Source organism: Hydra viridissima, unplaced genomic scaffold, assembly GCF_058129835.1.
Source record: "Hydra viridissima isolate aposymbiotic clone 2 unplaced genomic scaffold, HvirCarnegie_v1 scaffold_6, whole genome shotgun sequence".
Taxonomy (NCBI): Eukaryota; Metazoa; Cnidaria; class Hydrozoa; order Anthoathecata; family Hydridae; genus Hydra; species Hydra viridissima.
The window spans coordinates 12646458-12673607 of record NW_028324305.1 but is presented as its reverse complement, the minus strand read 5'-3'; the positions used below and the strand labels follow the sequence as shown (position 1 = coordinate 12673607).

Here is a 27150-nt window from a genome sequence, read left to right as displayed (position 1 = left end):
TTTAAAATTATCATTTAGGGTATTTTAAACACAACAAAAACAGCTGCCATAATATTATTTATTATCATTATCTTTGTTGAGTAGATCTTAAAAATAACCTCAAAATATCTCTAGTGAGACATCCTAAATAACTTCCTACACATCACTTTACACGAGTTAATGCACATAACAATCAAAGTTTAAATAAATTTGTCTAAAAAATATCCCAAAAGTGAAATTTTATTATGAGGTGGTAAAAATAGGATGCACTTTCAATAAAGCCAGAAAAAGCCAGAAGAAGCCATTTACTGAGTCAATACCAGTGAATCAATACTTTAAAAGTTGTCATTAAGAGTTGTTTGTGTTTTAGGTCACTTTAATTATTTTCTAAAATTTTTACATTTTCTGTTTGACAATACAATATCTATGCAAACTTGATTATTGTAAAAAAAAACACTGAATTAAAGAAAACTGAACCAAAAAAATAAACTGAACCAATAAACAATAAAGTAACAATTAATTAACAAATAAGTCATGAAAATAAAAAGACAATATATTAAAATATATAATCAATAGTAATAAATTTAAACAAAAAAATCAACATTAATCTTTGCAGTACTTTAGGAAATGTTGAATGAAATAATTGATGACAGTGCATGTTAAAATTGAAATAAAAAATGTAAACTTACAGGCAACAATGTTGTTATATCTATTTTTGTCTCTATTAATTGGATGGTTTGAGTGTTCATATAAATAACAATTTCCTTTCCCTTGTTGAATAGACTGCCAAAATAAACCCAAATGTAATGAAAATATAAATTTACATTTAAGAAGAAAAATGAAAAATGAAGTACTTTAACAAGGAAAAAAACAACAACAGTATTTTACACACCTTAAACTCCTCTGAAAATAGAAATTTTCCATCTTTTGACAAATTGCGAACATAGGCAGGAAAATTGCTCACTTTTATTGGTTGACCTGAAACAATAATAATCAACATTAAAGAGCAAAATAAACAAATTCTGAAAAAACTCTTTTTTATTTGAATCTTTAACTCCCATTTTCTAATTCTTTATATCAAAAACTTACTCAAACCATTTACAAAACCGGTATATATTTCTTTCTTTTTACAATCATTAAGAGATCGTATTAGAGGAAAGTTGCTTTATAAAGTAAGGGTGGGAAAAAAACATGGAAAGCAAGTGGGAATTTTTACAATCATTAGGAGGTTGATTATAATGTAATGGTGGGAAAAAAAATCATTGAAAGAAAGTGGGACTTCACTTACTCAGTTTAAAGTTTGTATATGCAGTAATATAACACATTTTATGTGACGTTGTGAATAACATCTTCCAAAGTATAAAAAGCTGTTAGAAAAATGACCATTAAAAGTTAAGTTTATTTTGTAACAATATTTAAATAAGTACATTGGGGCTGTATTTTATGTTAATTTATAGTATCTAACATATTTAAAATTACATTCAATTTAAACTTGTAAAGTATAAAATATTCCCAACAGTGACTGAAGGTACAAAAAATGCCATCAACAAATTATAAACAGAAATTAAAAATCGTTCTGCTATATTTGCAGTGAACATATTTGGCTGCAAATGACAGCTTTTTGAAGCTTTTTAGATGACTCACTTGAAGCCAAGATAAAAACTGGGTGCCTTATGTCTTATATAATAACTACAAAAACAATTTAGAAGGTAAAACTTTTGAGAAACATTCAGAAGAATTGCGAGAATTAATCAAAATATTGTTAAATACAGTTTATCTTTAATTTTTTTACTCAATATTTTAAGCACTTACATGGATATCAATAAATCAACAGCAGTTAGTGTACATACAAACAATTTTTATGAATCTTGGAATAAGTTGTTTGCTGAGTTAAAAGGTCACAAGAACCCTTCCATTTGTGTTAAAAGTTTATGAAAAGATATTTTGGCTCTACCTAGCAATAAACAAACATGAAAAGAGAATTCCTGCAAAAAATAAACTTTAGCAAAAAAAAGTTAATTTTTTGCAGTGAGAAAATTGCATTCTAAAAGAATGGATGCTTTATCTAACATGTTTTTTCTTTAAGGTTTTTTTTCTTAAAGTCTTTTTTTTTATAAGAGCTTGTTTTGTAGAAGTTTATCAGACTGATTGTATAAGAACTTGTTTTTTTATCAGATTTTACAGACAAATGCTGGGATTGGTAAATAAAAATATTCATAAATTTGGCTAACATCATTGCACTTAACCTGTTGCTGTATGAAAAATAAACCTTGATTTTTCTTGTTTAGCAATTGTATCCTCATGTTTGCTTTTCAAACCTTTTTTTCTCTTTATCATTCTCTATCCCTATTGATATCTTTTAGGTAATGTGGTGTGGCCAAAATGGCTGGTGTACTACAGGAATTAGTTTTATAAGATTACTCCATAAATAGTTGATGATATAGTATCCCTATTGAGTTTTTATTTGAACTCAACCATTCATCCTCTGTCTTCTGGTACAACATTAATTATCAGAAAACAGATGGAGGTTAGTATTTAAGCATTTAAAGAAGAACACCAAAATTATTGTTAGAATAACCTAATACAAATTGTAATAACTAATGATAATCACAACAACATGCAGGTCAACTACAAATCTCATTTGGAAAGATAGTTGAACTGTGTATACAGCTTGTGTACATAAGACCATGTACATGTGTTTACATCTGTGATAAGGCCATAATTATTATTTATTCTTTAATTTATTAATTAGTTATTCTTTAATTAAAAATACTTTACCTTTAATTAAATTTTAATTAAAACATTATTTCCCATCTTTATCAATTGTCAAGGATAAGCACAAGCCAGAAATTTTACACACTACTTTTATTAAATTTTGATTTAAGGGAATTAGGGGTAGTAAATTAATTGGTATTTTGAATTAATCGATTAATGATGAATTTTAGCTAAATTAATCGATTAGTTTTCTATTAATTCTTAAAAATGAGTTTTTACGAGTTACAAAAAGTATATTGCTACTCATTAAGGTTTTATTTCTCCTTTTTTGTTAGATATGATCTTAAAAAACGTAAGTTATTATTAGTATCATCATTTAAATTGATTAGAGAATTCCATCTTGTTTTAATATCAGAATAAGCTTAAGTTCTTTTCCTAAATCAGCTTTACAAATGTTTTGAAGAATATCATTTTTAAGTGGTGATTGTCTAAACATCTTGACTGTTTTATGAACCTTTGATATAAGCAAACAATAGTCCTCATTAAACTGTGTTCCCTCACCAACAAAACTATTATTTTCTTCATTCCAGCATTCTTCATTTTCATTATCACCATCAGGATCAGATTCAGCTTTTTCATTTTCATCATCCTCATCATTGATTAGTTCTTCTTGAGTTGTTTCAATTGCTGAACTTTTTTTCTTATAAAGAATATCACATACTCCAAGATGAATCCCATGGCAATGGCAAAGTTGGTAAATAACTCCCATTTCTCGTCCCAATTTCTTCATAATTGAAGCACGATCAATGATACATCCGAAGATATCAATGATCAAATTCAATCCAAATTCTTTCAACCAGGCTATTTATACTACCACACTGAAAATACTGTACAATCTCTCTAACTCGAATTTTATGGGGAAAAATAAAAGTTCGAATTAGAGAGATTTTTGAATTATAGAATGTTAACTCATCTTAATTGCATTTCACGGTGACTACATTTAATCAAATTACGGAGGTTTTGAAATTATGGAGATTTGAATTAGAGAGATTTTACTGTATATTATTTGTTTGCATTTCACAGCAGTACGAGATAAAAGTTTGTTGTCAAAAAATGCCAATTTTTTTTGATTTTTAAAACAGTTTTAAAAATTAAAACGCTTAAAACAATTTTTAAAGTTTTTCGATTAATCGTTTGGAAATTAATCAATTAACGATTAAGTTTTTTTAATCGATTAATCATTAATCGGTTCAATATTTTTTATATCTTTATATTATCTCACTAAGCAGTCAACAAATCTTTCATTTTCTTTTTCAAGGTATTTTTTTAAAAAAGTAAAGTTAAATGTTCTTATGAAAACTGCATTTTTTAAAAGTTTAACTATTTTAAATTGATATTTAAATTGATATTTCATGAGCTGACCTTACTAAATTCATCTTCAACCTTTTTATTAAAAGATATTTCATTTATAAGATATTGAAAGTGGGTCAGTTTTATTAATCAAAAATTAAATCCTAAGAATTAATAGAAACAAAAAAATTTCTAATACCTGTAGGTATGTGTATTTCCACAGAATCATAACCTCTGTTAAGACTTCCTTCTTCACCTGGGGTTTTAATTTTTAAAGGTGAGACAATTGGGCCAGTTTTAGCTGATTTCCAAAATCTAAAATATAAAATTAACAAAATTAAACCAGTTATTTTCATGTACTTTGATACAATACAAATATTTCATATAACTACTTTAAAAAGAATTTAAAAATTTTTTACTTTAAATAGTAAATAGCAGCACCAATAATTAACAAAATCAGCACTCCAATAATACTGCCAGCAACTGCTCCTCCACTCACTTTAGTAGTAGTTTTAGTAGGAGTAGCTTTCATAGCTGTTACATAAAATATTTAATGAATGTTTTGTATACATAATTAAATGTCAAAACATGTACATTATTATTGATTTTTAAATCTAAGTTTTAAAAATTTTACTCTAACCAGTTTTGTAGGGTCCATCCCAACTTGCACTTGAAACATACAAATCCTAAAATTTTAATACAAAATGAAACATGATGAAATTGAAATATAAACAAATTTATTGAAAGTTTGAAAAAAGGTACTCTCATTGTTTAATTAAACCTTGGAAATAAAAAGCCTGTTCTGTTATGCAAAAATGATTTAACAAAGTGTATATTATACATTTATAGCCTAAAATACCATAACATAAGCTAAAAATAATTGTTTGTAATCATTATGACATCAGCATAATTATGTGCATACCCTAACAGTAATTGCAAACATGACAGAGCTCAATTTATGGATCTTTTTTATGGTTGATCAATCATTTATTCAAATTTGCATACATCCCAATAATGATTCACAGAATCAAAAACAAATATAAGCTCTAATCTCTCCAAAAATCCATTTCCCAGTAGAATGAGAAAAAATTTCAGTTCAGACTTCATTAAACATAAAAAAAAAAAAGCTAAATATTTACATTATTTTTAAAAGTTAGATATGTTCAAAATGGGATTTCATTATACACTTTCAGGAAACTTTGAACTCTTGGCAAAGCTTTAATAGAATTTAACAAAGAACAAATTTGAGTAATATAATAGCACTGAAAACCTTTTGATTTTTTTAGCTCTATCTTTTTTTTCTTTTAATTCATAAAGAAATTTATCCTGCTTAACAACTTTTACTATTAGATTAACTTTTCTACTGTTTTCAACTAATAACTTTATAAATGGTCTTATTTTGTTCAGAAAAACCTCAGTAAAGCTTTATTCCATACATATTTTGAGAGCAGTTAAAGAGGAAGACACAGATAATACTAGCTTTCATTCACTAAAACCTGACTGGTGGTTCATAAGGTAATAGTTCAAGCATTTTTATCATAACTCAAAATCAATTAGAAGATATGGTTGGACAAATTTAAACCTTTTTGGCTTTTTATTATTGAAAATGCCAGATAATGTTTCATAAAAATTTTAATTTACAAAAGATTTTCTGTGTTTAAATGCTGTGCAAATTATTTTGATTTCAAGATATTTCTTGCCACTAAAAAAATATTGACAAGAAACATCATGTCAAAAAAAAAAATTCTGCTCCTAATAATATAACTTCTGCTTTATATTTAGGGTAGATTTGTGCTGGCAAGCAAAACTAATTCAATAAGTCATACTCATTACTAACTCTAACTGGAGTATTATTTTTCTCTCAGAAACATGAAAAACAAAGCATGTTCTGTAATACCACATAATTCTTGGGAATTTTTTCAAATTGAAGATGTTCCTGACTTTGTTTCCATTATGGCGGACTGTTAACTTCTTTTATTAACTTTTCATATGGATGGCATATGAAAAGTTATTAAAAGAAGTAACCACAACTTTAAAAGCTGTGACCAAATGATTGGATTATTATTAAAAGATTTTCAAAAAAGCCTCACAAAACTCAATTATTTTTGCTTTCTGTAAGTTAATTATTTGGTCAGTTGTATAATGCTATATTGAGTTTAACAGAAATAAAAGGGATAGATTAAACAATTTTAAAAAACATGTGAATACAAATTAGTTAAAACAAATGTATACCTCATTCACATGTGTTCTTTGAAATACAGAATATTTTGCTTCTGCAATAAGTGGGCCATTGAAGTACTCAATTTCTATTGAACGTTGCTTTCTTACCCTACTTCTAGTTCCTGATCCAAGTACTAAAGTTCCATTGCTAGGAAAGTTTTCACGATATATCATGGCAGCAATATAAGGTAAGAACACACCATTTTTTCTCTGATCAATATACTCATTATATAACTTTAGTTCTGAAAACTTATACTCATTAGGCTCCTTTTTAGGTTTCTCATTCGTCACTTCAATTACAACAATCAGGTAATACCTAAAAAATCACTTAAGTTTTTTATCTAAGCTAAAAGCTGCTTTTCAAAAAGTGGCATAACTTATACCTTTAAGATTAATGTAAAAATTATGGCAATTGAAAAGATTTTTTTGTGCTCAAGATTTTTTTGTGCAAATCATTTTACATATAAAAAATAATATCAACCCTATTAGATTCTATGAACATCAAGCTAAAACCAATAAAACCAATTTTAAAATTTCACATAAAAAATAACAATAATTTTATGATTTAAAGACTCACGCTATTAAACCATTTTCATCTGATCCTTTAGATATTTGTATTGCAATTGTTTGATCTGTTGGAGCTACTGAAGGTGGGATAACCGTAGGAGGAAGTGGAGGAACTAAACAAAAAATTAAAAAATTATATATTAATTGTAAAGATGAAAACCAGAATTATTTAAAAATAACTCAAACTATTTTTGTTGCATATTAAAACAGTTCATAGTACATGATTTATACAGTTGTACTTTTTTTTTTTTTAAGGAGGATGATATATATGTTAATATATATGTTAATATATATTTATTGGTCATGAATCTATCTAAGGTTTGCTCTACTTGTACATTTTTTGTGATATTTTCCATAATAAAACATTTAATGCCTACTTGTCTCAGAAGTTCTAAAAATAGTTGAACCAGAAAAAGGACCTTCACCACCTTCAGATTTACAACTGATAATAATGGCATATCTTGTGAATGGCTTTAAACCTTCTTTCTCATAAAAGTTATCAGTAACAACTAAATAAAAAGTTTGAAAACCATCTACTTCACTAATTCTGATAGCATAACTTAAAATTTTGCCATTAGGTTTATCAGGGGGAACCCATGAGAATGCAATTGATTTTGCAGTTTTATTTGCCAATTTAATATCAAAAGGTGCATCAAAAGGAGCTAAAAGAAAGAAAAACATCACACACTAAAACAACTTTAGTACTAAAAAAAAGAATATATAAATAACATTTTGATTTTCATTAAACCATCACCAAAATTGAAGACAGGAGTTAGAATATCAGATTACCTGCAGAACTGGTATGATATTGCTTAAAATCAGGAGCTCCAGCTCCAACAGAAGTATTAGCAGCTAATGTTACATTGTACAGTGTGTAAGGATCTAAATTTAAATACTCTGTTAAATGACATAATGAAAGCTTTCAATTATATTACATTATCAAATTCAATTATATTATCAATATTATTATCAATTATATTAACTTTTAGTTACATTATAAACAAAGCTTATGTATTTGGCTTCTAAAAAATATTCTCTTAAGAAAAAACCTATTGCAATTAATTACCAAGATCCCTTAATTTAATTTCTAATATATTTTCTAGTTGTTTAACTTTACAGGAAGTAATAGAATGAGCTGGACAAAATGTTAGGGTGTAACCAAGTAATTTCCCATTTGGTTGTTCTGGACTATTCCAACTTATAACAATTGATGTTGATGTCTCATTTTTGTAATCAGCTAGAAGTAAAGGTGGTCCTGGAACTAAAAAATTTGTAAACCAAGTATAAATGTTATAGAAGTTTTATTAAAATGTTGTCCCATAATTCATTTCGACAATTCATTTTCATTCAAAGTTAAATTATTTAACAAACCATATTTAACTTTATTAAACTTTAAAAATTTTAAATCACTTATAAATACACTTACTTCCCTCTGCAGTTAACACACTTGATAAATAGTTCGGTCCACAACCTACATTATTACAAGCACATAAACTGATATTGTAATAAGTATATGCTTTTAATGATGATAAAATGACAGTAGTTGTGAATACATTTTTTGTCTTGGTTTCAATAGGACTTTGAGGACTATAAATAATAATGTAGGAGACATTTGGACCATTTTGAGCATACTTAGCAAGAGGATTCCAAAACAGCTGGATTGAGGAAAAGTTAAAATTTGTAACTGAAAAGTTTCTTGGATAGTCGAAAGGAGCTAAAACAAAAAAAACAAAAAAATATCTTTGTCTCAATTACTAAGCTAAATATGCCTTTAACTAATAACAGTCTAACAATAAATTTTATAAAACAAATAAAAAAAAAAAAATTGTTTTGACTGCTTCTTTGCAAAACTGTTTTAGTTTTGCAAAGAAGCAGTCAAAAGTTTAAATGATGAAATTTTCTTAAAATAAAAGTTGTTTCCTTTTTTTTTATTCATAATTTTAAATATAACATTTTTTTTATTCATAAATCTAAATATAACATTTTTTTTTATTCATAATTTTAAATATAACATTTTTTTTTATTCATAAATCTAAATATAACATTTTTTTTTATTCATAATTTTAAATATAACATTTTTTTTTATTCATAAATCTAAATATAACATTTTTTTTTTATTCATAAATCTAAATATAACATTTAAAATGTTAATGTTTTACACAAGCTAAAAAAAAACTGAAAAAATCCAAAGTTTTTTAATTTTAACGACTGTTTAATTGCATTTTATTTACTCAGGGTTTGATCATAGAAGCTTTAAAACGAAACATTCTCAATTACTATCCTAAGTAAACATCTATTTAAATTGCATCAATTTTGGGTTTAACAGTATAAATAGATCTTTGTACCTGTAGCGCCTGTAGTTACATTTAACTCTTCTGATTTAGAACATCCTGCATTTGTACATGAGTTAACTATAAAAGTATAGTTAGTGAAAGGTATTAACTCTTTCGCACAATAATAATGATATGTTGTCGTTATTTGTTCTGAATCAGTTATTTTATAAATTATATAATGAACATTTCCATTTGGATTCTCAGGTTTTTCCCATTTCAAACATACTTCAAAAGGTGTAATTCTTGTGGTTGTTAAATTCATCACTTGGCTTGGTACTAAAGAAACAAAGTTATAACAAACTGAAATTTGCAAATACAATTAAAAAATTTTGCTCAACAACCTGGGAAAAACTATTTCATAACTTTACAAACAAACAAAAGAAGACAAACTTATTAACATTAACACAAAACTCATCAAAGATTTATAAGAAATCAAATGAAAAAAGACATAGCTAATGAGATTAGGTTAGATTTTAATAGTAACTTTCTTAACAAAAAATTTAGAATAATTTGTGCTAGTTAGCACAACTTGATTGTTTAATAAAAAAATATTAAGGCAGGTAAAGTTTTACTGAAAGGATTTTAATAAAAATTTGAGTAACTCTAAAAAAAAAACAAACTATCTGTAAAAAAAAATTACATAAATAAAGAAGTACCTTTTAAAAAGATCATAGTTAGATGAATTATCAAATGGATTAAGTTTAATCTAACTAAACGATGATATAGATGTGGTATGGCATGCAAATTTAGAGTGCAAGGCATCAAGACTACAGTGAGAAGTTTGACTGTCAATAATGACAATAAAAAAAGCCACAGCAAGATTAAGGGCTCGTAATATGTAAAAGAAAGTACAAATAGTTTAAAATAAAATAAAAATAAATATCATATAACAACTTGAGTCTAACTTGTGCATGGAAACAGTCCACAAGAATTGTTTAGAAAAATCATAACATTAGTTAATAATAAATAAGAAAAATTGAGTTATTGATCTTTGATGATATGACTAGTCAGTTGATTAGATTTTATATCTTATAACATTTCTTATTAATCATAAATAAGCAAAGGAAAAAAAACTGAATAAGCTTTTGTTAATTAATTTTGATACAATTTTTTAAACTTTTGACTATTCATAGGTTGAATTCACCAACACATTTCCTTTCTATCAGATTATCAGTTTCTGTTAGTTCTTACTTTCTGTTATCTTATATAAAAAATTAGGACTATTTAGACTTATTAAAGTCTAAACAGTCCTAATTTTTTTGCTGTGGCAGTTTTAAAATTCCAAATCAAAGTCCAAAAGTGAAAACATTTTTTATGCAAGTCCATTTTCAATATTTTTAAATAAAAAATTGTTGATCAAGACATCAAACAAAAACGTATTTGTAAAACTGGTTGATCAAGGCACCAAATAAAACATTTTTAATATTTTAAAAAAAAAATTGTTGATCAACAAACAAACATTACATGACACCAAACATAGCATTATTTTCATTTAGTATATATATATAAAAAAAAAAAAAAAATGAAAAATGAAAAACTGCTTAATCCAGTGCCATTAAGTCCACATTGATTTTATTCTACTACTCTACTACAGATGAAGACTTTGTAACAACAATGAAAGATATCTCAGCCTCTAAGGGGGTTTAATCAATATAAGATAACTACTTCTGCATAAAATGAACTTTAAAACAGAAACTGGCTTCAAAACTTCAAAACAAATAAGAATTAAGACTTGGCCCTACTTTTAATTCAGATAAATTGCATTTATGCAGTCCTTTAAAGTGACTATCTTTGTGTACTTATATTTTATACAGGATTTACTGGAAGGGATTTACTGCTCAGTTTGACTCAACTATATGCAACTGTTTATTGATAGCTTGTGAGTGCACAGTGGAGATTTATTTTGTCATCATAAAAAACATGAAGATGTAATAAGACTCATTAATTTTTTTATTTAATTTCAAATATATTTACATCCATTTTGTTGGCAAAGAGGATACATCAAGTAATTTAAAAATTCTACCTCTGCATTAAAAAATCACCCTGTGCTCAATGGCTAGGCAGCGCTTCAAAGGTAACAGTTTCAACAAAAGAATGTCAACTCAAAAGTATTTTTAAGTTATCATTTAAAGATTTTCCCTAGAGCATTATTAGAAATACATAAGTAAAGTATTATAATTAAATTTCTCAGAAACTATTTGAAACTTATAATACACATAGTACACATCTTGTTAGCTTTCTAGGAAACCTTGGTGACAGTAGCGAACATTAGTTTAATATTTATATCAATATTTAAAGTTTATTGTGAGATGTTATCAGAAGGAATGTAAATGCAACTGCTGATTAAATTTTACAACATATTTCAATTCAGATTGAAAACTATAGTAAAAGCTATAAAAAAAAAAAAAAAAAAAAATAGGGGGGAAAGAGAGATTTAACTTGATAATAATAAAGAGTTAAACTTTGCATCAAAAACTGATATAAAACTTGAAAATAAGATAAGATAACCTCCTTCTTTAGTTTTACAAGTAATATTTTTGCTTCTTCCAAAACCAACTTTTGTTGAGGCAGATAGTTCATACTCATATTTTGTGAATGGGACTGAAAATTTGAAAAAGAAAGCACAGTTAAAAAAAACTAAAAACAATATCAAATAATTTTTTTGAATCAATAAAAATATTCAAAACTCATTTGCTTAAACATTGATTTACATTTTTTATAAAAGAAAAAATTTTCAACATTTAAATCTTACCAAGAGAATTATCATCATACTCAAATTCAGAACTATTTAAAGATTTTTCAAGATCTTTTCTAAGAAGTTTGTATGCCAAAAGATTGCCATTTTTAACAACAGGCTGTGTCCATTTCAATTTAATGGTAAATTCAGAAATAATTTCACAAATAAAATTTTCAGGTTCATCTGGTACTAAAACAAAACATTAAATTAGTTATATTTTCAATGTATATCATTAATAAGTTTAGAACATTTATATGCAATACATTGCTTCATCATTACATTTCTAATATGCTGCTCATATATTCATACCAAAAACTGTTTAAATAATTTTTAGCACAGGATGTAAGATAATCAATTTATTAAATTAAAAAACTGATAATACTTTAAAACTATAAATAATAATAATAGTAATAATAGTAATAACAATAATAATAATAAAAATAATAATAATAATAATAATAATAATAATAATAATAATAATAATAATAATAACAACAACAACAACAACAACAACAACAACAACAACAACAACAACAACAACAACAACAATAATAATAATAATTATTATTATTATTATAATTATAATAATAATAATAATAATAACAATAATAATAATAATAGCAATAATAATAATAATAGCAATAATAATTATAATAATAATAGTAATAATAATGATAATAATATAAATAATAATAATAATAATAATAATAATAATAATAATAATAATAATAATAATAATAATAATAATAATAATAATAATAATAATAATAATAATAATAATAATAACAATAATGATAATAATGAAAACAAAAATACATTAAAGCATGAGGTAAAGATATTAGTATACTAAAAGAAGCTTTTTAAATCTTTTATAAATTTCATTTAAAAAAGAGATTTCACATATAACATTTTGATGTTTAAAGTGCAGACATAATTGCACACTTACTATCTTCATAAGTAGTATTTTCACCATTTGCTGCTACCAGACCTTTACCAACTTGATTACAAGGCCAGACTGAAAATGTATACAATGTAAATTTGTGCAATTGATAAATGACATGATTAGTGTCATTAGAAGGTGTAATAATTTGAATATTGTCTGTTGAAGAACTATTGTAGAGAATGATGTAATTTTTAATAATGCCATTTCTTAAAAAATACTCAGGGTGATTCCATGTTAATGAAATAGAGGTGGAAGAGATGGAATTCACTGTAAGATTCAAAGGTTCTCCACTGGGTTCTAAAGAAAAAATATGGTTTAGAAAACTTTAAATAAAATTGCATATAAAAAAGAAAACAAGATGACTAATAATACAGGAAAACCATCAAATGTAAAAGAAAACATCTTTATTGAGTTTAAGTGATACCAGAAGGAAGTGTTGTAAAAAGAACACTTTTGTAAGAACCATTGCCACCAGTTGTAAAAGGAAGAACAAAAACCTCATAAGTTATAAACTCTTCAAGATAAGAGATAACTAAAGACAAGTTCTGAGTTTGGCAAACATATTGATGAGAAAAAATTTGATCCATTTTATAGAAAACGTGATAAGAAACAATTCCATTTCTAACAATAGGAGGGGCCCAAGTAATCACCACAGAAGTTTTAGAGATGTTTTTGGCCATGAGATAACTAACAGGCCCAGGAGCTGTAAATGTAAAAAAAAAAAAATTAAATTACCTAAAAACAAATAGAAAAAAAAATAATAGAAAAACTCAACAACAACAATAATAAAAAAAAAAGACAAAACGTAAAAAAAAACTATAACAAAAACCAAAACTACAACAAAAAACAAAAAAACAAAGTAAAAAACAGCCTAAACGAAAAACAAAAGAACATTCAATAAATATCACTCACAAAAAAAAAAAAAAAAAAAGAAAGCTTTATACCAGCTTCAAACGTAACACCTGAAGCATTACTACACGAAGACTTGTCATCTGGATAATTAGCACAAACCAAAAAATTATATCTTGTATAAATGCTTAAGTTTCTGGCTAAAAAAAAAGTGCTGTTTTGGTTGACAGTCATATTCAAAGGTCCAAACAAAAAAATGGTGTAATCCTGAAGAAAAGAAGAGTTATTCGGACGATCCCAAGACACTTTGAGTTCTGTTGACGAACGCCCTTCAACTGTTAAGTTTAAAGGACCACCTCCAGGCTCACCAAACAAAGTTTTGACTGATATGTTTGAATGACTACCATTGCCGCCAGTAGCAGTGAAGGGTTGGACGACAAACTCGTATTCAGTGTATTTCCTCAGCCCATAAACTGTAAAATTAGTTTCGTTGGTCTTTCCATAAAAAACGAAAGACGGCCATTCCTGATCGTCCTTAGCTTTGAAAAAGATCCGGTAAGACACCATTCCGTTTCTTAAAATAGGTTCGCTCCAGACAATAGTAACACTCGCAACACTTCGACTTAGAACAGAAAGGTTTACCACAGGACCAGGAGCTGGTGTAAAAAAACAAAAAAAAAAGCTGTCGCAAAACAAAAATAAACAAAAACCCATTTCCAAAATTAAAAACAGCTCTGAATTGCAAATTGCTCACACTCAAGGTCAAGTCACATAAAAACATACTCCGAAACAAAGAAACAACACCATAACACTTAACACATTGTGACCGGGAGATGTGTAAACACGTCTGCGTACTAGTTGATGGTGGAGGCCGGGTGACGACAAAAGTCGTTTCGTACTGACTGGAGGTGGAGACCAGGAAACTTGTTAACAAGGGCTTTGAGGAAGAAAGTACCTGCGCCTTATCTATTGTATTACAGTGCATAACAAAAAAGCTATCTGCTATCGCGACGTATTAGGGCGTTAGTTGAAGGGAAAACAAACCCGGTCAAAATATGATAAAAAACAAAACACATCGATATTGATGTGCGCCAATAAGAACACTATCGCCAGTTAAATTCTTCTTCTAAAAAAAACCCTATTTTAACAGAAAAACGCTTTAACTAAAAACCAATACAAGTACCTTACAAAAAAAGCTAAACGCAAGAAAAGTGTGCACCAACGTGGATAAACATTAGACGGTTATAAGAAAATTCACACATCGAATCGACAAAACGATATCTCATAGAAAACAAATGAACAATTAAAAGATGAGCAAACGAAAAATAACACACATCCAGATTTCACAAATCACCCTCGACAAAAAAAAAAAAAAAAAAAAAGAAAAATAGCACAATATCTTGAACTCGCACAAACAAAAATCAATCCAAAACAAAGCAAAACATGATATTGTTGCAAAAAACAGCTCTATAAATCAGTAAAATAAAAAAACAAACTAACGAACAAACAAACAAAAAAGACAAGAAAAGTAAACAAAACAGATACATACCACATTCAAAAGTTGAACCAGAAGCATTGGTGCACTGACGCTTGCCTTCCGGATAGTTTGCACAAACCGAAAACGTATATCTTGTACAAATGCTCAAACTTCCGACCGAATGGCAGCTTTCATTAAGGCCGACAGTCACATTCCAAGTGCTGTTGTAGACAACGGTGTAATCTTGAAGAAAAGATGCGTTTTCCGGACGGTTCCAACACACTTTAAGCTCTGTAGATGAAACCTCTGTGACTGTTAAGTTTAACGGACCGCCTCCAGGCTCGCCAAACGAAGTTTTGGCTGATACATTTGAACTACTACCATTGCCACAAGCAACAGTGAAGGGTTGAACGACAAACTCGTATTCAGTGTGCTCTCTGAGATTAACCACCGTAACGTTACCGTTACCGTCACCGTAACCGTCGGTCTGTAGATAAAAAATGAAGTCCGTCGCATTCCGCTCATGCTTTTCTTTGTAAAAGATCCTGTACGACACACTCCCGTCTCTTGCACCAGGTTGGCTCCATGCAATTGTAACACTCGCAACACTTTGACTTACAACTGAAAGGTTTGCCACAGCACCAGGAGCTGGAGTAAAAAAAAGAAAAAAAAAAAAAAAAAGGCTGTCACAAAACAAAACAAAACAAAAACCCTTTTCCTAAGCTAACAACAGTTCTGAACCAACAACTTGCTCGCACTCAAAATCAAGTCACATCAAAGCTTGCGCCCAAACAATGAAACAACACCATAACGCTTCAAAGTCAACACATCGAAAGTCATGTGCGCCGATTATGTCTGAACACCACCGCCAGTTGGATCCTTATACTAACAAACCGCTTAACGCACAGAGAAACGCTCAGACCAAACAACAATGCAAGCACCTGAGCTGAAAAGCTGTAAGCAAGAAAAGCGTGCGCCTCAGTAGCTCTACAACACCGTTTTGTTGGCAATCTCTCACCACAGTTTGACACAGCCGCTGCTCACAGCTAGCAAGTGGACCGTTAAGGCCCATGCAAAAAGGGAAAGAGCGAGCACCACAGTTTGACAAAACGCTCTCAGCATGAGAAAAACTTCTTAAAACAAGCGCACTGTCTGACACTCAGCTACTCAGCCACACAGGTTCGTACCCTGCAACATGCAAAACTTGCTCTTTTCGCTAAAGGTCGTCTTGCAAAGCTCAAAGCTGAAAGACAAGCAAACGAACGAAACGAACCAGCAACAGCAGAAAAGCAAAACTAAAACGCAACTAAAAACGGCTTCTTACCATCTCTCAGGCTTCTCTCTGAAGCATTGGCGCACTGACGCTTGCCTTCCGGATAGTTTGCACAAACCGAAAACGTATATCTTGTACAAATGCTCAAACTTCCGACCGAATGGCAGCTTTCATTAAGGCCGACAGTCACATTCCAAGTGCTGTTGTAGACAACGGTGTAATCTTGAAGAAAAGATGCGTTTTCCGGACGGTTCCAACACACTTTAAGCTCTGTAGATGAAACCTCTGTGACTGTTAAGTTTAACGGACCGCCTCCAGGCTCGCCAAACGAAGTTTTGGCTGATACATTTGAACTACTACCATTGCCACAAGCAACAGTGAAGGGTTGAACGACAAACTCGTATTCAGTGTGCTCTCTGAGATTAACCACCGTAACGTTACCGTTACCGTCACCGTAACCGTCGGTCTGTAGATAAAAAATGAAGTCCGTCGCATTCCGCTCATGCTTTTCTTTGTAAAAGATCCTGTACGACACACTCCCGTCTCTTGCACCAGGTTGGCTCCATGCAATTGTAACACTCGCAACACTTTGACTTACAACTGAAAGGTTTGCCACAGCACCAGGAGCTGGAGTAAAAAAAAGAAAAAAAAAAAAAAAAAGGCTGTCACAAAACAAAACAAAACAAAAACCCTTTTCCTAAGCTAACAACAGTTCTGAACCAACAACTTGCTCGCACTCAAAATCAAGTCACATCAAAGCTTGCGCCCAAACAATGAAACAACACCATAACGCTTCAAAGTCAACACATCGAAAGTCATGTGCGCCGATTATGTCTGAACACCACCGCCAGTTGGATCCTTATACTAACAAACCGCTTAACGCACAGAGAAACGCTCAGACCAAACAACAATGCAAGCACCTGAGCTGAAAAGCTGTAAGCAAGAAAAGCGTGCGCCTCAGTAGCTCTACAACACCGTTTTGTTGGCAATCTCTCACCACAGTTTGACACAGCCGCTGCTCACAGCTAGCAAGTGGACCGTTAAGGCCCATGCAAAAAGGGAAAGAGCGAGCACCACAGTTTGACAAAACGCTCTCAGCATGAGAAAAACTTCTTAAAACAAGCGCACTGTCTGACACTCAGCTACTCAGCCACACAGGTTCGTACCCTGCAACATGCAAAACTTGCTCTTTTCGCTAAAGGTCGTCTTGCAAAGCTCAAAGCTGAAAGACAAGCAAACGAACGAAACGAACCAGCAACAGCAGAAAAGCAAAACTAAAACGCAACTAAAAACGGCTTCTTACCATCTCTCAGGCTTCTCTCTGAAGCATTGGCGCACTGACGCTTGCCTTCCGGATAGTTTGCACAAACCGAAAACGTATATCTTGTACAAATGCTCAAACTTCCGACCGAATGGCAGCTTTCATTAAGGCCGACAGTCACATTCCAAGTGCTGTTGTAGACAACGGTGTAATCTTGAAGAAAAGATGCGTTTTCCGGACGGTTCCAACACACTTTAAGCTCTGTAGATGAAACCTCTGTGACTGTTAAGTTTAACGGACCGCCTCCAGGCTCGCCAAACGAAGTTTTGGCTGATACATTTGAACTACTACCATTGCCACAAGCAACAGTGAAGGGTTGAACGACAAACTCGTATTCAGTGTGCTCTCTGAGATTAACCACCGTAACGTTACCGTTACCGTCACCGTAACCGTCGGTCTGTAGATAAAAAATGAAGTCCGTCGCATTCCGCTCATGCTTTTCTTTGTAAAAGATCCTGTACGACACACTCCCGTCTCTTGCACCAGGTTGGCTCCATGCAATTGTAACACTCGCAACACTTTGACTTACAACTGAAAGGTTTGCCACAGCACCAGGAGCTGGAGTAAAAAAAAGAAAAAAAAAAAAAAAAAGGCTGTCACAAAACAAAACAAAACAAAAACCCTTTTCCTAAGCTAACAACAGTTCTGAACCAACAACTTGCTCGCACTCAAAATCAAGTCACATCAAAGCTTGCGCCCAAACAATGAAACAACACCATAACGCTTCAAAGTCAACACATCGAAAGTCATGTGCGCCGATTATGTCTGAACACCACCGCCAGTTGGATCCTTATACTAACAAACCGCTTAACGCACAGAGAAACGCTCAGACCAAACAACAATGCAAGCACCTGAGCTGAAAAGCTGTAAGCAAGAAAAGCGTGCGCCTCAGTAGCTCTACAACACCGTTTTGTTGGCAATCTCTCACCACAGTTTGACACAGCCGCTGCTCACAGCTAGCAAGTGGACCGTTAAGGCCCATGCAAAAAGGGAAAGAGCGAGCACCACAGTTTGACAAAACGCTCTCAGCATGAGAAAAACTTCTTAAAACAAGCGCACTGTCTGACACTCAGCTACTCAGCCACACAGGTTCGTACCCTGCAACATGCAAAACTTGCTCTTTTCGCTAAAGGTCGTCTTGCAAAGCTCAAAGCTGAAAGACAAGCAAACGAACGAAACGAACCAGCAACAGCAGAAAAGCAAAACTAAAACGCAACTAAAAACGGCTTCTTACCATCTCTCAGGCTTCTCTCTGAAGCATTGGCGCACTGACGCTTGCCTTCCGGATAGTTTGCACAAACCGAAAACGTATATCTTGTACAAATGCTCAAACTTCCGACCGAATGGCAGCTTTCATTAAGGCCGACAGTCACATTCCAAGTGCTGTTGTAGACAACGGTGTAATCTTGAAGAAAAGATGCGTTTTCCGGACGGTTCCAACACACTTTAAGCTCTGTAGATGAAACCTCTGTGACTGTTAAGTTTAACGGACCGCCTCCAGGCTCGCCAAACGAAGTTTTGGCTGATACATTTGAACTACTACCATTGCCACAAGCAACAGTGAAGGGTTGAACGACAAACTCGTATTCAGTGTGCTCTCTGAGATTAACCACCGTAACGTTACCGTTACCGTCACCGTAACCGTCGGTCTGTAGATAAAAAATGAAGTCCGTCGCATTCCGCTCATGCTTTTCTTTGTAAAAGATCCTGTACGACACACTCCCGTCTCTTGCACCAGGTTGGCTCCATGCAATTGTAACACTCGCAACACTTTGACTTACAACTGAAAGGTTTGCCACAGCACCAGGAGCTGGAGTAAAAAAAAGAAAAAAAAAAAAAAAAAGGCTGTCACAAAACAAAACAAAACAAAAACCCTTTTCCTAAGCTAACAACAGTTCTGAACCAACAACTTGCTCGCACTCAAAATCAAGTCACATCAAAGCTTGCGCCCAAACAATGAAACAACACCATAACGCTTCAAAGTCAACACATCGAAAGTCATGTGCGCCGATTATGTCTGAACACCACCGCCAGTTGGATCCTTATACTAACAAACCGCTTAACGCACAGAGAAACGCTCAGACCAAACAACAATGCAAGCACCTGAGCTGAAAAGCTGTAAGCAAGAAAAGCGTGCGCCTCAGTAGCTCTACAACACCGTTTTGTTGGCAATCTCTCACCACAGTTTGACACAGCCGCTGCTCACAGCTAGCAAGTGGACCGTTAAGGCCCATGCAAAAAGGGAAAGAGCGAGCACCACAGTTTGACAAAACGCTCTCAGCATGAGAAAAACTTCTTAAAACAAGCGCACTGTCTGACACTCAGCTACTCAGCCACACAGGTTCGTACCCTGCAACATGCAAAACTTGCTCTTTTCGCTAAAGGTCGTCTTGCAAAGCTCAAAGCTGAAAGACAAGCAAACGAACGAAACGAACCAGCAACAGCAGAAAAGCAAAACTAAAACGCAACTAAAAACGGCTTCTTACCATCTCTCAGGCTTCTCTCTGAAGCATTGGCGCACTGACGCTTGCCTTCCGGATAGTTTGCACAAACCGAAAACGTATATCTTGTACAAATGCTCAAACTTCCGACCGAATGGCAGCTTTCATTAAGGCCGACAGTCACATTCCAAGTGCTGTTGTAGACAACGGTGTAATCTTGAAGAAAAGATGCGTTTTCCGGACGGTTCCAACACACTTTAAGCTCTGTAGATGAAACCTCTGTGACTGTTAAGTTTAACGGACCGCCTCCAGGCTCGCCAAACGAAGTTTTGGCTGATACATTTGAACTACTACCATTGCCACAAGCAACAGTGAAGGGTTGAACGACAAACTCGTATTCAGTGTGCTCTCTGAGATTAACCACCGTAACGTTACCGTTACCGTCACCGTAACCGTCGGTCTGTAGATAAAAAATGAAGTCCGTCGCATTCCGCTCATGCTTTTCTTTGTAAAAGATCCTGTACGACACACTCCCGTCTCTTGCACCAGGTTGGCTCCATGCAATTGTAACACTCGCAACACTTTGACTTACAACTGAAAGGTTTGCCACAGCACCAGGAGCTGGAGTAAAAAAAAGAAAAAAAAAAAAAAAAAGGCTGTCACAAAACAAAACAAAACAAAAACCCTTTTCCTAAGCTAACAACAGTTCTGAACCAACAACTTGCTCGCACTCAAAATCAAGTCACATCAAAGCTTGCGCCCAAACAATGAAACAACACCATAACGCTTCAAAGTCAACACATCGAAAGTCATGTGCGCCGATTATGTCTGAACACCACCGCCAGTTGGATCCTTATACTAACAAACCGCTTAACGCACAGAGAAACGCTCAGACCAAACAACAATGCAAGCACCTGAGCTGAAAAGCTGTAAGCAAGAAAAGCGTGCGCCTCAGTAGCTCTACAACACCGTTTTGTTGGCAATCTCTCACCACAGTTTGACACAGCCGCTGCTCACAGCTAGCAAGTGGACCGTTAAGGCCCATGCAAAAAGGGAAAGAGCGAGCACCACAGTTTGACAAAACGCTCTCAGCATGAGAAAAACTTCTTAAAACAAGCGCACTGTCTGACACTCAGCTACTCAGCCACACAGGTTCGTACCCTGCAACATGCAAAACTTGCTCTTTTCGCTAAAGGTCGTCTTGCAAAGCTCAAAGCTGAAAGACAAGCAAACGAACGAAACGAACCAGCAACAGCAGAAAAGCAAAACTAAAACGCAACTAAAAACGGCTTCTTACCATCTCTCAGGCTTCTCTCTGAAGCATTGGCGCACTGACGCTTGCCTTCCGGATAGTTTGCACAAACCGAAAACGTATATCTTGTACAAATGCTCAAACTTCCGACCGAATGGCAGCTTTCATTAAGGCCGACAGTCACATTCCAAGTGCTGTTGTAGACAACGGTGTAATCTTGAAGAAAAGATGCGTTTTCCGGACGGTTCCAACACACTTTAAGCTCTGTAGATGAAACCTCTGTGACTGTTAAGTTTAACGGACCGCCTCCAGGCTCGCCAAACGAAGTTTTGGCTGATACATTTGAACTACTACCATTGCCACAAGCAACAGTGAAGGGTTGAACGACAAACTCGTATTCAGTGTGCTCTCTGAGATTAACCACCGTAACGTTACCGTTACCGTCACCGTAACCGTCGGTCTGTAGATAAAAAATGAAGTCCGTCGCATTCCGCTCATGCTTTTCTTTGTAAAAGATCCTGTACGACACACTCCCGTCTCTTGCACCAGGTTGGCTCCATGCAATTGTAACACTCGCAACACTTTGACTTACAACTGAAAGGTTTGCCACAGCACCAGGAGCTGGAGTAAAAAAAAGAAAAAAAAAAAAAAAAAGGCTGTCACAAAACAAAACAAAACAAAAACCCTTTTCCTAAGCTAACAACAGTTCTGAACCAACAACTTGCTCGCACTCAAAATCAAGTCACATCAAAGCTTGCGCCCAAACAATGAAACAACACCATAACGCTTCAAAGTCAACACATCGAAAGTCATGTGCGCCGATTATGTCTGAACACCACCGCCAGTTGGATCCTTATACTAACAAACCGCTTAACGCACAGAGAAACGCTCAGACCAAACAACAATGCAAGCACCTGAGCTGAAAAGCTGTAAGCAAGAAAAGCGTGCGCCTCAGTAGCTCTACAACACCGTTTTGTTGGCAATCTCTCACCACAGTTTGACACAGCCGCTGCTCACAGCTAGCAAGTGGACCGTTAAGGCCCATGCAAAAAGGGAAAGAGCGAGCACCACAGTTTGACAAAACGCTCTCAGCATGAGAAAAACTTCTTAAAACAAGCGCACTGTCTGACACTCAGCTACTCAGCCACACAGGTTCGTACCCTGCAACATGCAAAACTTGCTCTTTTCGCTAAAGGTCGTCTTGCAAAGCTCAAAGCTGAAAGACAAGCAAACGAACGAAACGAACCAGCAACAGCAGAAAAGCAAAACTAAAACGCAACTAAAAACGGCTTCTTACCATCTCTCAGGCTTCTCTCTGAAGCATTGGCGCACTGACGCTTGCCTTCCGGATAGTTTGCACAAACCGAAAACGTATATCTTGTACAAATGCTCAAACTTCCGACCGAATGGCAGCTTTCATTAAGGCCGACAGTCACATTCCAAGTGCTGTTGTAGACAACGGTGTAATCTTGAAGAAAAGATGCGTTTTCCGGACGGTTCCAACACACTTTAAGCTCTGTAGATGAAACCTCTGTGACTGTTAAGTTTAACGGACCGCCTCCAGGCTCGCCAAACGAAGTTTTGGCTGATACATTTGAACTACTACCATTGCCACAAGCAACAGTGAAGGGTTGAACGACAAACTCGTATTCAGTGTGCTCTCTGAGATTAACCACCGTAACGTTACCGTTACCGTCACCGTAACCGTCGGTCTGTAGATAAAAAATGAAGTCCGTCGCATTCCGCTCATGCTTTTCTTTGTAAAAGATCCTGTACGACACACTCCCGTCTCTTGCACCAGGTTGGCTCCATGCAATTGTAACACTCGCAACACTTTGACTTACAACTGAAAGGTTTGCCACAGCACCAGGAGCTGGAGTAAAAAAAAGAAAAAAAAAAAAAAAAAGGCTGTCACAAAACAAAACAAAACAAAAACCCTTTTCCTAAGCTAACAACAGTTCTGAACCAACAACTTGCTCGCACTCAAAATCAAGTCACATCAAAGCTTGCGCCCAAACAATGAAACAACACCATAACGCTTCAAAGTCAACACATCGAAAGTCATGTGCGCCGATTATGTCTGAACACCACCGCCAGTTGGATCCTTATACTAACAAACCGCTTAACGCACAGAGAAACGCTCAGACCAAACAACAATGCAAGCACCTGAGCTGAAAAGCTGTAAGCAAGAAAAGCGTGCGCCTCAGTAGCTCTACAACACCGTTTTGTTGGCAATCTCTCACCACAGTTTGACACAGCCGCTGCTCACAGCTAGCAAGTGGACCGTTAAGGCCCATGCAAAAAGGGAAAGAGCGAGCACCACAGTTTGACAAAACGCTCTCAGCATGAGAAAAACTTCTTAAAACAAGCGCACTGTCTGACACTCAGCTACTCAGCCACACAGGTTCGTACCCTGCAACATGCAAAACTTGCTCTTTTCGCTAAAGGTCGTCTTGCAAAGCTCAAAGCTGAAAGACAAGCAAACGAACGAAACGAACCAGCAACAGCAGAAAAGCAAAACTAAAACGCAACTAAAAACGGCTTCTTACCATCTCTCAGGCTTCTCTCTGAAGCATTGGCGCACTGACGCTTGCCTTCCGGATAGTTTGCACAAACCGAAAACGTATATCTTGTACAAATGCTCAAACTTCCGACCGAATGGCAGCTTTCATTAAGGCCGACAGTCACATTCCAAGTGCTGTTGTAGACAACGGTGTAATCTTGAAGAAAAGATGCGTTTTCCGGACGGTTCCAACACACTTTAAGCTCTGTAGATGAAACCTCTGTGACTGTTAAGTTTAACGGACCGCCTCCAGGCTCGCCAAACGAAGTTTTGGCTGATACATTTGAACTACTACCATTGCCACAAGCAACAGTGAAGGGTTGAACGACAAACTCGTATTCAGTGTGCTCTCTGAGATTAACCACCGTAACGTTACCGTTACCGTCACCGTAACCGTCGGTCTGTAGATAAAAAATGAAGTCCGTCGCATTCCGCTCATGCTTTTCTTTGTAAAAGATCCTGTACGACACACTCCCGTCTCTTGCACCAGGTTGGCTCCATGCAATTGTAACACTCGCAACACTTTGACTTACAACTGAAAGGTTTGCCACAGCACCAGGAGCTGGAGTAAAAAAAAGAAAAAAAAAAAAAAAAAGGCTGTCACAAAACAAAACAAAACAAAAACCCTTTTCCTAAGCTAACAACAGTTCTGAACCAACAACTTGCTCGCACTCAAAATCAAGTCACATCAAAGCTTGCGCCCAAACAATGAAACAACACCATAACGCTTCAAAGTCAACACATCGAAAGTCATGTGCGCCGATTATGTCTGAACACCACCGCCAGTTGGATCCTTATACTAACAAACCGCTTAACGCACAGAGAAACGCTCAGACCAAACAACAATGCAAGCACCTGAGCTGAAAAGCTGTAAGCAAGAAAAGCGTGCGCCTCAGTAGCTCTACAACACCGTTTTGTTGGCAATCTCTCACCACAGTTTGACACAGCCGCTGCTCACAGCTAGCAAGTGGACCGTTAAGGCCCATGCAAAAAGGGAAAGAGCGAGCACCACAGTTTGACAAAACGCTCTCAGCATGAGAAAAACTTCTTAAAACAAGCGCACTGTCTGACACTCAGCTACTCAGCCACACAGGTTCGTACCCTGCAACATGCAAAACTTGCTCTTTTCGCTAAAGGTCGTCTTGCAAAGCTCAAAGCTGAAAGACAAGCAAACGAACGAAACGAACCAGCAACAGCAGAAAAGCAAAACTAAAACGCAACTAAAAACGGCTTCTTACCATCTCTCAGGCTTCTCTCTGAAGCATTGGCGCACTGACGCTTGCCTTCCGGATAGTTTGCACAAACCGAAAACGTATATCTTGTACAAATGCTCAAACTTCCGACCGAATGGCAGCTTTCATTAAGGCCGACAGTCACATTCCAAGTGCTGTTGTAGACAACGGTGTAATCTTGAAGAAAAGATGCGTTTTCCGGACGGTTCCAACACACTTTAAGCTCTGTAGATGAAACCTCTGTGACTGTTAAGTTTAACGGACCGCCTCCAGGCTCGCCAAACGAAGTTTTGGCTGATACATTTGAACTACTACCATTGCCACAAGCAACAGTGAAGGGTTGAACGACAAACTCGTATTCAGTGTGCTCTCTGAGATTAACCACCGTAACGTTACCGTTACCGTCACCGTAACCGTCGGTCTGTAGATAAAAAATGAAGTCCGTCGCATTCCGCTCATGCTTTTCTTTGTAAAAGATCCTGTACGACACACTCCCGTCTCTTGCACCAGGTTGGCTCCATGCAATTGTAACACTCGCAACACTTTGACTTACAACTGAAAGGTTTGCCACAGCACCAGGAGCTGGAGTAAAAAAAAGAAAAAAAAAAAAAAAAAGGCTGTCACAAAACAAAACAAAACAAAAACCCTTTTCCTAAGCTAACAACAGTTCTGAACCAACAACTTGCTCGCACTCAAAATCAAGTCACATCAAAGCTTGCGCCCAAACAATGAAACAACACCATAACGCTTCAAAGTCAACACATCGAAAGTCATGTGCGCCGATTATGTCTGAACACCACCGCCAGTTGGATCCTTATACTAACAAACCGCTTAACGCACAGAGAAACGCTCAGACCAAACAACAATGCAAGCACCTGAGCTGAAAAGCTGTAAGCAAGAAAAGCGTGCGCCTCAGTAGCTCTACAACACCGTTTTGTTGGCAATCTCTCACCACAGTTTGACACAGCCGCTGCTCACAGCTAGCAAGTGGACCGTTAAGGCCCATGCAAAAAGGGAAAGAGCGAGCACCACAGTTTGACAAAACGCTCTCAGCATGAGAAAAACTTCTTAAAACAAGCGCACTGTCTGACACTCAGCTACTCAGCCACACAGGTTCGTACCCTGCAACATGCAAAACTTGCTCTTTTCGCTAAAGGTCGTCTTGCAAAGCTCAAAGCTGAAAGACAAGCAAACGAACGAAACGAACCAGCAACAGCAGAAAAGCAAAACTAAAACGCAACTAAAAACGGCTTCTTACCATCTCTCAGGCTTCTCTCTGAAGCATTGGCGCACTGACGCTTGCCTTCCGGATAGTTTGCACAAACCGAAAACGTATATCTTGTACAAATGCTCAAACTTCCGACCGAATGGCAGCTTTCATTAAGGCCGACAGTCACATTCCAAGTGCTGTTGTAGACAACGGTGTAATCTTGAAGAAAAGATGCGTTTTCCGGACGGTTCCAACACACTTTAAGCTCTGTAGATGAAACCTCTGTGACTGTTAAGTTTAACGGACCGCCTCCAGGCTCGCCAAACGAAGTTTTGGCTGATACATTTGAACTACTACCATTGCCACAAGCAACAGTGAAGGGTTGAACGACAAACTCGTATTCAGTGTGCTCTCTGAGATTAACCACCGTAACGTTACCGTTACCGTCACCGTAACCGTCGGTCTGTAGATAAAAAATGAAGTCCGTCGAATTCCGCTCATGCTTTTCTTTGTAAAAGATCCTGTACGACACACTCCCGTCTCTTGCACCAGGTTGGCTCCATGCAATTGTAACACTCGCAACACTTTGACTTACAACTGAAAGGTTTGCCACAGCACCAGGAGCTGGAGTAAAAAAAAGAAAAAAAAAAAAAAAAAGGCTGTCACAAAACAAAACAAAACAAAAACC

General features: G+C 34.7%; 1 protein-coding gene across 1 annotated transcript in view; it reads right to left on the bottom strand.

The window, feature by feature from the left end:
* The window catches only part of LOC145190279 (uncharacterized), a 45904-nt gene that overhangs the window by 12985 nt on the left and 5769 nt on the right, over positions 1-27150 (bottom strand). Inside the window, exons 7-33 of the mRNA XM_090089539.1 lie at positions 26511-27086; positions 25259-25834; positions 24007-24582; positions 22755-23330; positions 21503-22078; positions 20251-20826; positions 18999-19574; positions 17747-18322; positions 16495-17070; positions 15243-15818; positions 13789-14349; positions 13269-13547; positions 12848-13141; positions 11917-12090; positions 11673-11765; positions 9177-9440; positions 8258-8545; positions 7898-8092; positions 7621-7713; positions 7209-7493; positions 6842-6944; positions 6277-6580; positions 4685-4730; positions 4464-4578; positions 4244-4359; positions 872-957; positions 669-762 (exon numbers count right to left, since the gene is read on the bottom strand). Coding sequence (XP_089945665.1) covers positions 669-762; positions 872-957; positions 4244-4359; positions 4464-4578; positions 4685-4730; positions 6277-6580; positions 6842-6944; positions 7209-7493; positions 7621-7713; positions 7898-8092; positions 8258-8545; positions 9177-9440; positions 11673-11765; positions 11917-12090; positions 12848-13141; positions 13269-13547; positions 13789-14349; positions 15243-15818; positions 16495-17070; positions 17747-18322; positions 18999-19574; positions 20251-20826; positions 21503-22078; positions 22755-23330; positions 24007-24582; positions 25259-25834; positions 26511-27086 — 9150 coding nt within the window. The remainder of the gene's footprint in view (positions 1-668; positions 763-871; positions 958-4243; positions 4360-4463; positions 4579-4684; positions 4731-6276; positions 6581-6841; positions 6945-7208; positions 7494-7620; positions 7714-7897; positions 8093-8257; positions 8546-9176; positions 9441-11672; positions 11766-11916; positions 12091-12847; positions 13142-13268; positions 13548-13788; positions 14350-15242; positions 15819-16494; positions 17071-17746; positions 18323-18998; positions 19575-20250; positions 20827-21502; positions 22079-22754; positions 23331-24006; positions 24583-25258; positions 25835-26510; positions 27087-27150) is intronic.